This window comes from Procambarus clarkii, chromosome 27 (assembly GCF_040958095.1).
Source record: "Procambarus clarkii isolate CNS0578487 chromosome 27, FALCON_Pclarkii_2.0, whole genome shotgun sequence".
NCBI lineage: Eukaryota > Metazoa > Arthropoda > Malacostraca > Decapoda > Cambaridae > Procambarus > Procambarus clarkii.
Window position 1 is genome coordinate 17,178,268 of NC_091176.1, and position 18,272 is coordinate 17,196,539.

At 38.9% G+C, this 18,272-nt stretch overlaps 1 protein-coding gene across 1 annotated transcript in view; it reads left to right on the top strand.

The window, feature by feature from the left end:
* LOC123753587 (RYamide receptor) overlaps positions 1-15,715 on the top strand; it is a 111,628-nt gene extending 95,913 nt beyond the window's left edge. The window contains exons 5-9 of the mRNA XM_069332114.1: positions 652-719; positions 3,154-3,212; positions 9,976-10,044; positions 11,371-11,657; positions 14,591-15,715. Coding sequence (XP_069188215.1) covers positions 652-719; positions 3,154-3,212; positions 9,976-10,044; positions 11,371-11,657; positions 14,591-14,906 — 799 coding nt within the window. The 3' untranslated portion in view covers positions 14,907-15,715. The remainder of the gene's footprint in view (positions 1-651; positions 720-3,153; positions 3,213-9,975; positions 10,045-11,370; positions 11,658-14,590) is intronic.
* The last annotated feature ends 2,557 nt before the right edge of the window (positions 15,716-18,272 follow it).

The following is an 18,272-nucleotide window of genomic DNA, read 5'->3' on the forward strand; positions in this document are numbered from 1 at the left end:
CACTCCCTCTCTCACACAGGGCCTCGGGGGTTAGGGAACAGCGCTAGGGGGGGGGTCATAGTCCTAAGGGCCCGGGTTTTGATTCCCGGCCAAGGCGGAAACAAATGGGCTAGAGTTTCTTTCACCCTAATGCCACGTGTTTACCGTGCAGTAAACCAGGTTCATGGGTATTAGACAGCTGCTACGGGGCTGCTTCCTGAGGATGTGTTTGTACTCACCTAGTTGTACTCACCTAGTTGTGCTTGCGGGGATTGAGCTCTGGCTCTTTTGGTCCCGCCTCTCAACTGTCAATCAACTGGTGTACACGTGTGCGTGTGTCAGAGAGAAGTATATGTAGTAGAAATCATAGAGGATAAATAGATTGGTTAGAAAAGGCGGGGTCCAAGAGCTAATAGCTAGATTCTGTTGACAAACATAACAAATGTAAACAAGTAGTATATACAAATACACAAGGGCCCACGGCCGAAAGGGGTGACGCTCGTAGTCCTAAGGGCCCGGGTTCGATGATTCTCGCCCGATTCCTGTACACACAAACAGTAAAGCACACGCACACAAAATGGAATATATATAAAACGACAAAAATAAATATTTACAAAGCCTTACAAATAAAAATGTTCTCATAGGTACTTAATCCCCAAAAATATATTTCAGGATCGCGTGGAAAGTTTGGGGATGCAAGCCAGTTACTTCCCGGTGCTCGCTGAAACGCCACCTCACAGGTCAGCTCCACAACAGTTCTTTACCTCCAATTTGAACCAGCTTCAAGCTCTAATTATTAAGACACTGGACCCCAAAATCAAATTATCATATGTGATTTTTTCCCCATTTGTATTGTTATCCATTTCCTATCATGGGTACCGAAAGAAAGGACAGCTGAACTAAAAAAAAGTCCACTTATGGATGTCAACCAACAAACTAACACTTAACATAGAAAAGACCTACTACATCTTATTTGGAAGCAAGTCTACAAATGCAATTCAGCTTCAGATTGACAATGTAAACATTAGCAATAAAAAAGTTTCTTGGCCTATTCCTAGACAAGAGACTCAACTTCAGTACCCACATACAACACATAACTAAGAAAGTCTCTAAAACCGTTGGTATACTCTCCAAAATCAGACATTATGTACCTAACTCTGCTCTCATCTATCTATATTATGCACTAATCTATCCCTATCTTAATTATGGTATCTATGCATGGGGTTCAACCACTGCAAGCCACATCAAGTCCATCATCACCCAGCAAAAATCTGCTATGAGAATAATAACAAATTCTGCTTTCAGACAACACTCAGCCCCCTTGTTTAACTCCCTAAACATGCTAAACATAATCTCACTCCACAAATTCTCTTGTGTCAACTACATTTACAAAACACTGTTCTTAAATGCAAACCATGCTCTGAAACTCTCCCTGGACAGATGTAATAGGACCCATTATCACCACACCAGAAATAAATATATCTTTGATATCCCCAGAGTCAAACTTAATCTGTGTAAACACTCTATGCAAATGAAGGGACCCAGTCTATGGAACTCACTCCCTATTGAATTGAAAAGCTGTCCAACTTTTGCGTCATTCAAAAACAATACTAAAAAGTACCTAATTTCATCTTCATAGTTTTTACCTTTTGCTTTAAAATTGCACTGTATCTATTGCTACCCAATCTCCCAATCTTTATGTACCCAATCTGAACATCTTTATCATTGTGATCATTGCTGTCTTCTTATATGTGCTGTCAATCTGGTGTATGGTGTCTATTAATCTTGTTTAAATTTCCAGTCAAGCTGTCAATGTAATCAATCAGAGCTTTAATAAACCAATGTGCTTTAATATACTTACTAATCTCTCTCATCTCTTTTTTTTTCTTGCAATGTATTTGTTATCATTTTATTAATTCCGATAGAATTTACCTACTTAAAATTATCTGTTAGATTAGGGACCTGCCCGAAACGCTGCGCGTACTAGTGGCTTTACAAGAGTGTAATTACTGTACTATGCTATGTATTCTCACAAACCCAATGTACCTTCGTGTATATAAATAAATAAATAAATAAATAAATAAATAAATAAATAAATAAATAAATAAAGCAGCAGTGCAGTTTAAGGGTTAAACACTTTTCATACAAACATAAAATGAGTAATGTTGCGATTGTGAGTGAGTGAAGACTTAGGACCGGCTAATTTCACTCTGGTGACCTTGCGTGTATTTTTATCTAGATGTTATCATCATGACTAGAATTTTGTTACAATATCATTTAATTCAAATTTCATCATACCTTTTTGATATTGAAGGCATTTCTCTCTCTCTCTCTCTCTCTCTCTCTCTCTCTCTCCTCTCTCTCTCTCTCTCTCTCTCTCTCCTCTCCTCTCTCTCTCTCTCCTCTCTCCTCTCTCTCTCTTTCTCGCTCCTCTCTCTCGCTCTCTCTTTTTGTTTTCGTGTCTGAAGCAGAGTTCATGAAGTTATACATTTTTATGTTACACGAAATAGTTTGTAAAATTCATGGTTTTTACATTTAAAAATTCCTCGTTTCGTATTTATTTAAAACACTAAAAATACTCATTATCAAAGCAGTAGCTAGCAGATTTGAAATAATTCTTCTGTTTCATTACAAATGCCCAAAAAATTAAAAAAAAAATATTTTATTTAATGCTTAAAAATTGTGGGCTATATTACTATCATTTTTTACGTTCAAACTGAAGCTATTGAACACGCAAGCTTGATTGCAGTTTCCGTTACCAAGAAAGAGTTATGCCCCCACTAAATATTGACGTATGAGGGGTGTGATTCAGCGCGTGCGTGATGGGGAATTTTTAGTCATAAAGAGAGAGGTAACATTGACAATATTTTTGTACGTGTTTTGGTTGCGTCAGTGTGTGTGGTTTGTTGGTCTGGCGTTGTTGTACGCACGGACACAAGAAGACATCCACGCACACACATACACAGTTCCAAAAGGGACAAGAACAGAATGTTTACATTGATCAGCACAATAGCATTAAGGTGATCTCTCTCTCTCTTAGCCTCTCTCTCTCTCTCTCTCTCTCTCCTCTCTCTCTCTCTCTCCTCTCTCTCTCTCTCTCTCTCTCTCTCTCTCTCTTAGCCTCTCGCTCTGTATCTCAAAGTCTCACTCTCACCACAGATGCCACATCTTAAGTCATCAGAGACTGGTCGAGGCCTCTTGAGAAAAGCACCAGTGACCACTCTCCTGCCAAGGTTAGTCCTAGTTTGTCTTAAATCATATTTAAGTCTTAAAAATCTCAACATATCCGAAAGTCTTAAAGATCCTTATTCATAAAAATTTTAAACAAAAATATAGATGTATCATGATATTCAAATTTTCTTCAAAATTTTCTGATATTCAATAATTTTTTTTTATCTATCATTAATTTTGTCATTTGTCTAATAATGTCATACTTTGAAAAAGTATCATGCATGCTTTTTAGTTTGTTTGACAATGAGTTCAAATGTTCAAAAGAGATTTTAGGGTGATGTTGGGTATGATAAAATATCCTAAAATATGTAAAATATCTTCATATTCGTCCGAAATGTGTAAACCATTTTGACAGTGCCTCTGAGCCGCAACGTGACGAACAACGCTGCAAACTAAAGTACGACTTCTTAAGCGCCTTTCCTAAAATATCCTAAAATACTCGTGTATTATCCTCTTATCTGTCAGTGAAGTGTCTTAACCGTTTCACAATGTTTAATGTGCCTCAAAGTTCCTTTAAACACTTGTAAATGTTCTGAATTGTTTTTTTTACAATGACGTGGTCCTGTAGAGGCATAAAACACTAGAGTGATCGTCTTCATGACATCTTTGCCACATCGTTCTTCTCTCGTACAGTTTCTTTGTATTTCAAAGTGTCGTAAAGTGATTCAGCTATATGGTATGCTTAGTCCAATGAAGTCATACTTCTGACTCCTACTTCCTAATGTTCTTCCGTCTTATATATATATATATATATATATATATATATATATATATATATATATATATATATATATATATATATATATATATATATATAAGCATAAAACTGAATTTTACCTTGTTCCAAATGACTTTACTGGAATTTTTTAGAGGCTTTTACTAGATTTCTACTGGAAAAAAAGGCTGAATCTGTTTGAGAGTACTTCAAACAGATGGTAGAGAGCGTCTTTAAGAAGCCACACTAACTTCTGCAGCCATCATTATGGTCACTATATAGTCGTAATGGCTTGGCACTTCCCCCCTTCCCTGATAATTCCCTTCCCCCCCTTATCATTAGAAATCAGTCTCGTCCCCCGTGCACTTCAGAAACGTTCGTATCCTTACTGGTTAACAACGTTCCTGTCAGCTTTTAATTGTTTAGTTTGCATCACGTGATCGTTCTGTGTGTTTGTTGAGTGTTTCCTCTAGTTTGTTTCCCGTGTTTGTGTTGACTTTAAGTCTGCTGTGTGTGTGTGGGTGTGGGTGTGTGTGTGTGTGTGGGTGTGTGTGTGTGTGTGTGTGTGTGTGTGTGTGTGTGTGTGTGTGTGTGTGTGTGTGTGTGTGTGTGTGTGGGTGTGTGTGTGTGTGGGTGTGGGTGTGTGTGTGTGTGTGTGTGTGTGTGTGTGTGTGTGTGTGTGTGTGTTTCTGTGTGTGTGTGTCTCTGTGCGCGCGGGCACGGTGTCTCGTATGTGTTGCGCGTCTGTCGTTTGTGTCTTGTGTGTGTTTTATGTGGATCTGCCATGTGTACTTATTGTTACTGTGCATCTGTGGTGTCTGGCGTATATGTCTGCGGTGTGTTTGTCAGTATGTCTGTATGAGTGTTTTTCGGGTCAATTGATCAGTGTTAAGCTATAATCATTGACTTGTCCTTATAAATTAGTAACCAACTTAAACCTTTGTAAACTGAATTATAAAACTACAACCATTTATGAAAAAGTTGCTGAAACTGAAATTAAAATTTAATTGTCCTTGAATTGAGGGTCATTACCCTTTGTGGAATGTTTACACAGCTCGAACCATCCACAATGAAATAACGGAGAGGAGAAGATATGATATAGATGTAAAATATATTAAAAGGAGAATCACTGAAGTGAACAAAGAAACAGGAGAATGACAAGGAGGTGTGTGAAGAGCTCAACAAGAGATTCTATGAGGTCTTCAACATAGAACAAGGAGAAGCCTCTGCACTAAATGAGGAGACAGCAAACCTAGCAACCTTGGAGGAATTTGGGCTCACCAGTGATGAGGTCAAAAGGAATCTGTTGAAGCTGAGTGTGACAAAAGCTGTTGGGCCTGACAGAATCTCACCATGGATGCTAAAAGAGGGTGCAGAGGCACTAAGTGTGCCACTCTCTCTATGGTCAATAACAAGTCACTGGAAACAGGAGGCCTACCAGAAAGTTGGAAGACAGCTAATGTAGTCCATAATACAAAAAATGTGACAGGCAAGAGGCACTGGACTACAGGCCACTTTCCCCTAGCTTGCATACCATGCAAGGTGATGGAGAAGATCGTGAGGACATTGCTTGGTAAACTGGACGAAAATAGCTTTGTAACACATCACCAGCATGGGTTCAGAGATGGTAAATCATGCCTCACAGGCTAAGTAGAATTCTATGACCAAGTAACAAAAATTAGGCAAGAAAGAGAAAAGTGGGCAGACTGCATTTTCTTGGACTGTCAAAAAGCCTTTGAAACGGCATCCCATAAAAGGCTGTTACAAAAGTTGGAGCAACAGGCAGGAGTAAAAGGTAAGGTGCTCCAGTGGATAAGGGAGTCTAATTAACAGGAAACGGTGAGTAACTGTGATGTTTGAGACATTAGAGTGGCGAGATGTCACCAGCGGAGTCCCACAGGGCTCTGTACGTGGACCCATCCTGTTTCTAACATATGTAATGATCTTCCAGAGGGTATAGACTCATTTTTCTCAATGTTTGCTGATGATGCAAAAAATGTAAGAAGAATCAAGACGTATGAAGATAGACAGAGACTACTGGATGACCTGGACAAACTGGAGGAATGGTCTAGAAAATGGCTACTAAAGTTCAACTCAGGAAAGTGTAAAGTAATGAAATTAAGCGAAGGGAGCAGAAGGCTGAACACAAAGTACCATCTGGGAGGAGATATCCTGCAAGATTTAAATAAAGAAAAATATCTAGGGGTTGATATCACACCAAACCTGTCCCTAGAAGCCCTCTTCAAAGAGATGTCATCAACGGCATATGCTAGATTTGCCAACATAGGAATTGCCTTTAGAAACTTGTGTAAGGAATCGTTCAGGACCCTGTATACCACTAATGTCAGACCAATCCTGGAGTATGCAGCTCCTGCCCTGGAGTCCATGCCTAATTAAACACAAGACAAAGTTAGAGAAGAATCAGAGGTAGGCCATCAGACTAGTCCCGGAACTGAGAAGTATGAGCTACGAGGAAATGGTAAGGGAGCTAAGCCTCACGTCTCTGGAAGACAGAAGAGTAAGGGGAGGGGACCATGATAACCACTTACAAAATTATCAGGGGAATTGACCGGGTGGACAAAGACAAACTATTTAGAACGTGTGGAATACGAACAAGGAGACATTGGTGGAAACTGAGTACCCAGATGAGCCACAGAGACATTAGAAAGATTTTTTTCGTGTCAGAGCAGTTGGCAAATCACTGCATTAAGTAGTGATGTGGTGGAGGCTGACTCCATACACAGTTTCAAATGTAGATATGATTGAGCCCAGTAGGCTCAGGAATCTGTACACCAGTTGATTGACAGTTGAGAGGCGGGACCAAAGAACCAAATTTGAACCCCCCCGCAAGAATATCTGGGTGAGTACACACACACACACACACACACACACACACACACACACACACACACACACACACACACACACACAAACACATATAAACACACGCAAATGCACACAAAGACACGCACGTGTAGGAGTACTGTAAAACTAACAGGCGGAACAAAATAAAAACCAATAGCGAATAAAAAGCAGGAAAAGGGACAATTGGATTGACAAGGTGATAAAATAAACATAAAAGCAACAGATATTGGCCATTCAGAGATGAAAAGAAATATATGAAAGAAAGAAAGAAATACACCCGTCTCGTTGTTCCAGCTCCTGTGTTAGGAAAATATGTCGAGAAAACCCAGGAATATCCAAAAGAGAGAGAGAGAGAGAGAGAGAGAGAGAGAGAGAGAGAGAGAGAGAGAGAGAGAGAGAGAGAGGGGGGGGGGGAGAGAGAGAGAGAGAGAGAGAGAGAGAGAGAGAGAGAGAGAGAGAGAGAGAGAGAGAGAGAGAGAGAGAGAGAGAGAGAGAGAGAGAGAGAAAGGGAGAGAGAGAGAGATAGAGTGGGATAGACAGACAGGCAGACTGAAAAAGACAGAGAGACATGGGAGACGAGCTGAGAGTGGACTCAAATAAGCAGACTGAGAGGAACATTGTGTGAAGTTAAAACCCTTTGTTCTGGGTCCATGAGTCTCCAAGAGGAACAGCAGCACCTAACACCCCATCCCCCCCCCCCCCCCCCTTCCCATCCATCCCCAAACACCCCCACCCAATCCCATCACCTGACTTCCCCAACTCCCATACCCCGCCCTTCCTTCACATTCTCTCAGGGCTGCGAGAATTTAAAAAAAAAAAAAAACGAAAAAAGAGCCAGTGATGAAGAAGAGAATACTAAAAAGTCTGAGCCAAAGTTGGAAGCCTTTGAAGATTTAAAAATAGAAGGGAGACTTCCAAGGTGAGAGGCTCAGGAAAAAATGGGTGGAGACGAAAGGGTAGATATTTGCCAAATGGAGAAGGACCTGGAGATGAGAACCTTACAGGGCGTGAAATATGGCTTAAAGGTGTCAGTCGTGTACCCGAATGCTGTGTTGACGAAGACTAAAACATATGCATGAATTTGTGGTTAAACTAACAACAGAGGACTAGGCGTTTAACAAATAATTATGGTATTAACACTCATTTATTTTACTTATACGCACTTTAGTGTAATTGTTGGGACCCACAGCCTCAAAGAAGGGAACACAGAGCCCTTCTATGGTTTAATATAAATTAATTAACTAACGCACTTTTAATATAAATTATATCAGAATGGTAAAATAAAAATACCCATCACGAACTCAATTTTACCGTGGTTGACCATTGTGAAGAGAAAAGTCTTAAGAAAGTATCACCGGGTTGTAATTCACTATTCAAAATCGAGAGGTTTGGTCTGTCGGGATAGTTCATGAATGATAGCACACATTATTAACCAGACACCGAGTATACATGCAAATGTATATTATTTGTATTTACGAGTGTACCTGGCACCGAAATAGCTTAAAAATAAATTTAAGTTATATTTCCTAACTCTCCCAACACTTTCTTTGCAAACTCGATACACAGACTTTTTCCATCTCCGTTAGCAAACACATATTTAAGAGTCTGTTCTTGTTGAATCTTCCTGGTACAGTTTTCTCTTACATTCACCGACTTTCCCTTAACAAATTTGATATGAGGGTAACAACACGTAGGTACGAATTACGCAAAAACCACCGAGTAAAACCTTATGGATGAGAACGAAATACAAGACTGAGGATCTCTAGTGTTAGTGTGAGACGTCCACTGACGTCAGTGCACGTCAGACCTCTTTTTGCCTTATCCCTAATCCTAAGCCCTCTGGACAACCGCACTTAACAGTATTCACTCAACCAGATTAAAAGGCGATGAGCTGGTACAAGGCCAACTCCCATGAGTTTGTTATTATTTTTAAGGTTAAACTCAAATTATCCATTACCACATGCAGTTACCTCATGATGGGCCAATTGCGAGCCCCAGACTGTTTACTGCCCAACCCTCACATGGGCACACGAGCGGATAAATGGAGCGTGCTGATTCACGTTTGTTTGGAAGCGTCTACGTGAAAACTGTGAGATTACTGGGTTAGCAGAGGAAATAAATGTTGTAGGAAGAGACAGTCGGAGTGAGGAAAACGAGGGGAGAGAGAGAGAGAGAGAGAGAGAGAGAGAGAGAGAGAGAGAGAGAGAGAGAGAGACAGAGACAGACAGACAGACAGACAGACAGACAGACAGACAGACAGACAGACAGACAGACAGACAGAGACAGATACAATACAAAGGAATTTTTTTAATAAATAAGGACTCAATTGGATGCTTTGAGAGATGGGAATAAATATATTTAGACAAGACCGAGTGCTCAGTTGCAAGACACAAGGTGAATATTTGCTGCACTTTCAATATCACTCAGTTCCAGTCCTCAATTTGAGACGGTGAAAGGCGCAATATTGCCCGAAACAGGAGAAAGAGATAGAGGCAGACAACAGGAAATGAGAGTGAGAGATAACAAAAGAGAATCAGATAAAACATCATTTTTCAGTTTGTACTAATCCTCTGTTCCTTGTCACTTTTACAAATTCTGTCTGAAGGGATGAAATATTTAGAAAGCAGAAAGCTCTCCGCCTCCCCCCCCTCTCTCTCTCTCTCTCTCTCTCTCTCTCTCTCTCTCTCTCTCTCTCTCTCTCTCTCTCTCTCTCTCTCTCTCTCTCTCTCTCTCTCTTCCTGCTAAACGTCTGGCGTGGCGTGAAGGTTTTTATAATGTGATGCCTTTCATACTCTAGTTTCTTAGTGGGTTTAATTAAGCTTTCCCGTAGCAATTTAATTTAATATGTGTAATCTGCAAATGTAATTTTATTTAGGTTAGTCATAAAACAGTTTACTATGATATAGGTCAGTGGAAGCTTAACGTTTTAACAGGCACTAACTATGCATTTTGTATTGATATATTATGCAGATGTATTTATATATAAATTTATATATTTTCTGAAATTGCGACGCCTACGTCTTTCGTCTGCTCCTTTTTTCTGCTTACCTCCCCCCTCCCCCTTTCTCTCTATGTCCCCTCTCTCTCTCTCTCTCTCTCTCTCTCTCTCTCTCTCTCTCTCTCTCTCTCTCTCTCCTCTCTCTCTCTCTCTCTCTCTCACTCACTCTCTGGTCCTCTCCTCACAGATGATAAAGATGACCTTGACAGTGGTGTTGGTGTACTCCCTCTGCTGGCTTCCCTTCAACATTCTCCTGGTAAGTGCAACTCTTCCTTTTCCCCTCTTTCTTGTATCTTAGACTTGGTGAACCTCGTACATTGTTAATGTAATTACAGAAAGCGGGACAAAATGGAGTTAATTTACCACAGACACCGCTGCGTGCCTTCCAGGAATGCTTTAAACTCAGACTGAATCGCGGTCTCGCTACTTTTGTATCCGAATCCTTATTGTAAGTACTCGATCAGCTTAGTTTTACCAACAGCCTCGTATTTTTGCAGGTCCAAGATTAGTTCCTAAGTGCTCAAGTGAATAAAATATTATTACCAATGATAACACACAATTCCAATGCTTACCACATGACGCGTCCTGATCTAAGTTTTCCTTCCGTTAATTCCTGAATGTCTTTGAGAGCCAGCTTACTTGAGGTGAGGAAGCGAGTCAGCGGGTGAAACCGTGAGAGTCTAAAAGGCTCAAACCGTCCAAGCCAGAGCTAAAAGATGAGAAAGTGCAAGAGAGCTGGGACGAGGAAATGCAACAGAGCTGGGATGAAGGAGTGCAACAGAGCTGGGATGAGTAAGTGTAACAGGGCTGGACTTTTCAATAAAAGAGGCAGTTGCATAACTGTCACAAAGAAAGAGAGAGTAAGAAATAATGGAAGACGTTGAGCATGCAAGAAAGAAAGACTCCACAAGAAACCCGAAGTAAATCGCACAGTTTGAGGATATTAGTAAACAAAAAATTACATTTTAAGCAAGATGTACTTATTGCTACGAATAATAATTTCCGAATGGTTCCTTACACTGATAATAACGAATTATTCATTGAAACGGGAGAGTGTTGAATCTAAAGGGAATTATTTTGCTGTTGAAGTATTCATGACCAAGACAAATTTGACCACGGTTTAGAAGTGAATGGAGTGGAGAATGAAAAGAAGATTTTGTGAAGCCATAATTCCATTATACAAAAATTTAATACACACATCAATACATGCGTTCATACCGGCCACACCTGGTCCATATTCACTCATCATTGTTTTTGTTTGACGTAGCAGATAACTAATTATAATTAGTGTATTATGATAGTATCACTATCATTCATACAATACTGCCAACAATCTCTATCAGTATCTAATATACAATCTCTATTCTCCATTCTCTTTTAAGTCTCTTTCTCTTATTCTTTGCCTCTCTCCTAATTTCTTTTTCTCACAAATTTTATCTGTATTTCTCTCTCAAAGTACACCACTAGTTCCTTCTCAATGTATCCCTCTCAGTTTTTCTCCACACATCTATCTCTCTAAATCCACTTATCTATGTTTCTTATTGCCTATTGGTTGCTTAACGCGTGACCGTCTGTGGGCCAGGTGGTGCTGGACTTCGTGGAGGAGATGTCGTTCTGGCCACATCTCCACCACCTGTGGTTCGTCTTCCACTGGCTGGCCATGTCCCACACCTGCTACAACCCCGTCATTCTCTGCTGGATGAACGCCAAGTTCCGCGAGGGCTTCCTGAACGTCCTATACCATCTTGTGCCCTGCGGCCGCAGCCGGATATCCCAGCAGCTGCTGAAGCTGCGTCAGTCGTCAGGACTGCAGAGGGCACACACCTACAGCACGGCCTTCGGCAGCTCTCGTAACTCCAGGAATCAGAGGTGAGGGAAATAACGTGGGCTTTGATATTGTGTTAATTGCCTGTTTTGGCGTAATTCATTTGTTGATTAATGGTGTTTGTGTGAAAGGTTGTATTTTGTGTATAGTTTCTGGGCTGTGATGGAATGTTGGGGCATCATGGGAATGACACGAAAGTAACAAGGAATTACTGACACAAAATTCAATATGTATTAAAGTGTAAAGATGGAAATATGACAGTGTGCTATTATTAATAAAAAAAATTAACGAGTGGAAATGTAGTTTTAAGTTATGTGTAACAAGTTAAATTGATAAAATAAATACCTATATGTATTTAAATATTTGTATACTGTACTAATAAATTATTTCATTATAAGCTACAGTGCTTATACCATTAAACTTATACCCCCATTCTTACACTGAAACTAATTCCCACGCTTACACTGAAGCTCAGAGTCAAGCTACAGCTCCTGTCAGTGTGCAGAACAGCAAGTCAGTAGTATATGAGTTCTCAGCTTGAATACTGTGAGATAATGATGCCCTTGTCTACATCCAATCAGTATTACTCCTCCAGTCTTCTGTCTATCAAAGTCAGTAACTCTAATAACCAGACAGATGATCCATTCCACCGTCACAGTCATTACGTAGTCGCTCATTCCATCCCTAATAGGCACAATTATCGACACAGTTAGTACCACAGATTGAGCACCAAAACATACCGGGACTCCAACAAGTTAAACATCCCCGTAAGAGAAAGGTCAATATAGCAATATAATTTCTAATATATTTTGCAAGTAATTCACAAGTGACAGAAAAAAAAAGTTATTGTAGGACTAATGATGACAATAAAACGTTATTGCTTATTTTAATATAAAAGTAAATATATATGTAAATATTAACTATATTAAAATTAATACTTGTGATAAAATAATTAATTATAATGCAATATTAATATAATAGACTTAAAATATTTATAATTATTAATGTTATTAACAATGTTATTATGGAATTTTTATTATAATTACAAAAAATTAATTTAAATGCTTGTTGTTATTATTATTTTGAATACATATTAGTTTAATAATGATAATTAAAGTAATGTTGATAAAAATAATAAATCCACAGGAGTCTTAAAAGGGATCGAACCTATGGACCTAGGTGTTCCAGGCGCGCTCTAGTCATCTGAACCGTGTCGAGTGTGGTGATACACTTGACTAGTGCGCGTTTGAGAACACTCAGCGTACAGGTTCGAACCCTTATCACGACTCCTGTGGAATTTTGTCATTGATATATCACATTAATGTGATTTTTTTTGTATAAAAATAATAATAATACACATAATTATATTAAAAATAATAGAAATATTAATAACAATAATAATTAATATAAATAATGAGTATATTAACAATAATATATAGTTGAATTAGCTTAGCGTTTTTATATATATAATTACCTTACAGGTCAGGTCAGAAAACAGGAAAGGTCAGGACTCGAAAGGGAAATCAGGTCTCAGACGTCAGAGAGACTTAGAGTAAAGGTCAAGATGAAGGTCAAGTTACATTCGGTCTTCCATTGGAGAAGAAATAGATTTGAAATCAGTTAGATCACACGGAAATAATCCATCATGATTTACTGATCATTATATACTGATAATAAATCATCAACTGTCAATAAGATTCATGTCGTCAGCCCAAAATACCCCAACACCACCATGGAGGGTCCACGGCTCTTGGTAAGCCGCTGACTCGGCGTACCAAGTACCTACAAATTCTCTAAAATTGCCACTTTGTACTAAATACAAAGTGCTAATCTAACTGGAAACGTATGAACCCTAACAACCCACCTTACCTAACCTAACGATGCATAGAAAACGTGAATAAATCTGAGCCGCTATTCTTCATTGGTTAATACAACTATTTTCATTTTTTTAGTAACATATTTTCACTCTAAAATGTTTAGAACTGGTCAACGAACAACCTCTTTTTTGCCCATTACGTTGCAATACCAATTAAAAAAAAATCCTCGCGCCTCTGTGACTCAATCTCGTCTGCAAAATCAATTGATATCTTTCGTTTCTCTGTTATCCAGGTTGCTTCACTTAGTATCATATACAATGTTACCAAGTGGAAAATTTATCATCTTATTTGAACCGACTCTCATATCCACCTGCTCCTCCCTCCTTCCTGTGAGGCGAGGTGCTCAGAGTCACTTACTGTTGCTCTCTTGCCTCTCAATTCCAGGACCAGAACTGATGCGTATATTTGCGTGATCCTTCAGTTGGTGGTAGCATACTCGGCGGTGGTCTCACGCGCAGTGTAGTGTTATAGTGAAGGGTTGTTTTTTTTACATCCCACAAGACAACCCTGAAATTTGTCTGTTCATTCACGCTGCAGACAATATGTTCATAATGTCAGTCTACGGTGTTAGCTTTCAGGTTATGTTTGCACTCTTTTTTTTCTGTAAGGAGAAAAGTGGCTTTCTAAAAGTTGTTTGATTAAACTGCTTTTTGGAGGCATCTAGACTCGGTGCCCTGTAGCTATTTACAACAGACCATCACTGAGTGCATTGCATCAATACAATAATCTTGTTTCGATTGTGAAAGTTGAATTTTTAATTACGCGTTGATTTACTTTTGGCAATTTCATCTAATAGATTTCTGAAATTACAATTCTTACGCCAAACTTCTTTCCCCGTGGGATATTTGTGACCCAATTGTATATAATTTCCATCCGTGTCATCTTGTTTTGCTGTTGATAAGTTTGAACTTCGTGAACTCCGCTTTTTAGTCAACTTGATCAATTCCTATTCTTCCTTCTTTCCAACATTTCCAATAACTTAGGTAAAAACTATATTTCCAATAATGAGTACAGTTATATTTATCGATACATTTAATCTGAAGGCGTCTCTTAAATTTCTGGATTTCAGATATTTACGTTTTCCTATTATATTATTTCAGATTTAATGACGAGCCCCACAACAGACTCGAGTCCTCCTCCTCGACCACAGGCTTCTTACATATCACAAGCACCACTGACGTCCCACTCAAGCTCTTTCGCACTCGTTCCCTTGATCCAAGCACGAATGGACTAAGATACACCGCAGTGGAGAGAGAACAAAAGGAAAATCACGTCGGGGAAAACGACCGGAGTCCAAATCCCACCGTCGCTGACAACAATTTTGGAACGTGCGGCCAGACCTCGCTGGGGTACTTGCCTCTGCCTCATGAGAAGATCGATAGCTACCTGTATTTATCAGGGGAGTCCACACTCTGAGCCAGCCGAGGGTCTTGCCTCTCTCTCTTTCTCTCAGAATAAGAAACAGAAGCAAAGATAAAAGGCTTTAATGTTGGTCCTTAATAAGTATATGCATATACAGGGATGTCATCCCTGGTAATGTTGTGAGGACATATTGCCTATGAGAACAGAATAAACAGCAGTTAGGAAAGACCAAACTGTTTATATCTAATTTGATTTGAGTGTTTTACTTAATGTTACGTTTATATCTTTTTATTAGACAATAGGCAAGAATATTTTGGAACATAAATGTATAAGTTAGCTTGGGAAAGTCAATATTTTGTTTTTCAGTGTAAGTTTACAATAACATATCCTATTTGTAGCTTTATTGTGAGCAATATGATAAATGGCATACTACATTAACAAAAATAATGATTTATGTATGAAATGTTCAAAGTGAAATCAGCACAAATGCCTCCTTTATGTTTTCTTGATACTGGGAATCTTGTATAATGTAGGCAAAATGTATATATAGTACACAGGAAAAACAGGTGTTGAGAATGTCTTGTAACATAAGGTACATTTGTTATTTAACAATTTGTATATCCACTAATTAGTTTGCGAGTGTGTGTGAATGTGTATAAGAGTGTGTGTATGTGTGTTTATCTTTATTTTTTACAACTTCATATGTGGATTCTAATTTTTATATACTACAATCTGTATATAACTATTAAATGTTTGTATATCTATGGTTATTCTCATTATATGTAATTTATATTCATATATTGTTTGTATTAATTTTTTCAGTGGCATATCAAGTGATAATAACAATTATTGTTGATCGTTAACCTTTCTATTTATACCTTCCTTCAAATGATTGTAATAATAAGCATTAAGCTATTGGAACTATTATCTACACAGCGATTGAAATGTTTCATGCAGCTCCACATAGGTTTCCCAATGGTCTAAGGGCTTGGAGACCGTTCCTTCACTCCGGGCATCTATCTATTCCATCCTGTCTTCATGTCTAATCTGTCCAATATATGTGTTAGATAGACAAACTGGTTAAGCGTTTTCTCCTGATAATTTTTATTGTTGATTTAGATACGTTCGTGAACCTAAATTCTAAATTGATGTTGAGAACTCGATAATCGACCGAAGTTGATTATCGAGTGAAGTTGGGAGTTGTTGAGTGTTATTTATTAATTAGGACCTAAATGATGTACGCCTCTGCAGGCATGGAAATTTCCTTGCGCGTATAGCATCACTCAGGTGTCTTGTAAAGAATAGATTTACATTTGTTTCTACGCTCAGCATATCAGTCAAAGAGTTATATCAGCATATTCTGATCTAATCTTATGATAACGTAATGTATGCTGACCCCAAGATATAAGAGTTTTATTTATGCGATTTCTCGTATAGTTTATTACTTCTAGAATGCTAATTATGCAAGTATCTGCATTTGTACCAAACTAGATAAATAGGTTCTTGATTTCGTCCAGGAGAATATTGCTCATAAGTGGTCTGGTTATACACCCCATGTGAACACTAGCCTCTGTTGTGTATGTACTCCCCATGTGAACACTAGCCTCTGTTGTGTATGTACTCCCCATGTGAACACTAGCCTCTGTTGTGTATGTACTCCCCATGTGAACACTAGCCTCTGTTGTGTATGTACTCCCCATGTGAACACTAGCCTCTGTTGTGTATGTACTCCCCATGTGTACATTTGCCTCCGTTGTGAATATCATCGCCAACCAGTGTCAGCCATAGCCAAGCAGCTTGTTCAATGATGAGGATTTTAGAGAACACACACATACACACACGGAAACGTGTGTACCCAAATGATGGAAACTGAGTACCCACATGAGCCACAGGGACGTTAAAAAGAACTTTTTCAGTGTCAGAGTAGTTAACAGGTGAAATGCATTAGGCAGTGATGTGGTGGAGGCTGACTCCATACACCGTTTTAAATGTAGATATGATAGAGCCCAGTAGGCTCAGGAATCTGTACACCAGTTGATTGACGGCTGAAATGCGGGACCAAAGAGCTAAAGCTCAACCCCCGCAAGCAGAAATAGGTGAATACACACACACACACAGCAGCCACGTTAGGTTTAGGAAAAAACCTGGGTAAATAATGGTTTGCAAACATGATTATTAATTTACAGAACAAATTGCGGGCTAAAATAAGAGACGGGAGATCATTTGATAGTTTCAAGCGTTCGTCAGACATCGATGTGGATGAATTTGGGTGGATATAAATAGGAGTTGACGCGTATGGGCAGCTAGGCGTTCTGCAGTCTTCTTAATGCTTAGGTTGTCCTTATGTTATCTGAAGCGTTGGAGAGTCTCGATGCAAGGCTCTGAACCCGGGGCCTCGAGGTAGTATCTCACGAGATATCCGGCTAGCTTATATTGTTTTCTAAGACACTGATTCTCAAATCATAGAGTTCTTCATGACAGGCTAGCTAAAATATATATCATATATATATATATATATATATATATATATATATATATATATATATATATATATATATATATATATATATATATATATATAATATATATAATATTATATGTATATATATAATGTTGTAAATAATTATATATATATATATATATATATATATATATATATATATATATATATATATATATATATATATATATATATGTACAATTTGCATTATAAAATCGAAGAGGTACCCGGCGGTGCCCGGAATAATCTGTCTGAACCCCCATTCCCCCTCTTCTCTTTCCCCTCCCTCTTCTCACATTCTTACTCTCTCTTCCCTCCTCTTCCTCCATCTTCCCAATTTCCTTCTTCCCCCCCCCCCCCTGCCACTCAACTCTTCCTATTCCCCCCCACCCCCCACCCCTCCCAGCTCCCCCACTGGCCACCAACTAACAACAGACAATTTAATTTTCGTGCATGAATTTTTATGTATAATTATGTATACAATTTTTTTAGAAAATCATAAATAAGCTCGGGTAAACGGCGGGAGTAAACATAAAAGAATTATGTAAAACACTTCCGCAGTTTAATTTCAGACTTCGTGAAAATTGTACCAAGGAGGAGGAGGGGGGGGGGGTTGGACTAGACGTAACACTTCTCATGTGGGTGGTGACCCCCCTTGGATTTTCATGGCATATTGTATTTGGGATACGTTTTCCGTAGAGTTTTAGTCATATTTCACTATTTCATAATACTAAATTTTCTGAGAGAGATAGAGGTGGGGTGGAAGTAGGGAGAAGGAGAGAATGGAGAGAAGAAGAAGAGATGGAAGGAGACTGAGCAGAGGGAGATAAAAGAAAAATAGAGGGAGAGGTGAGAGAAGGAAATGGGGAGGACACTGAGGAAAGGGGGAGAGATGAAAATAGTGAGAGAAGAGAATGGAG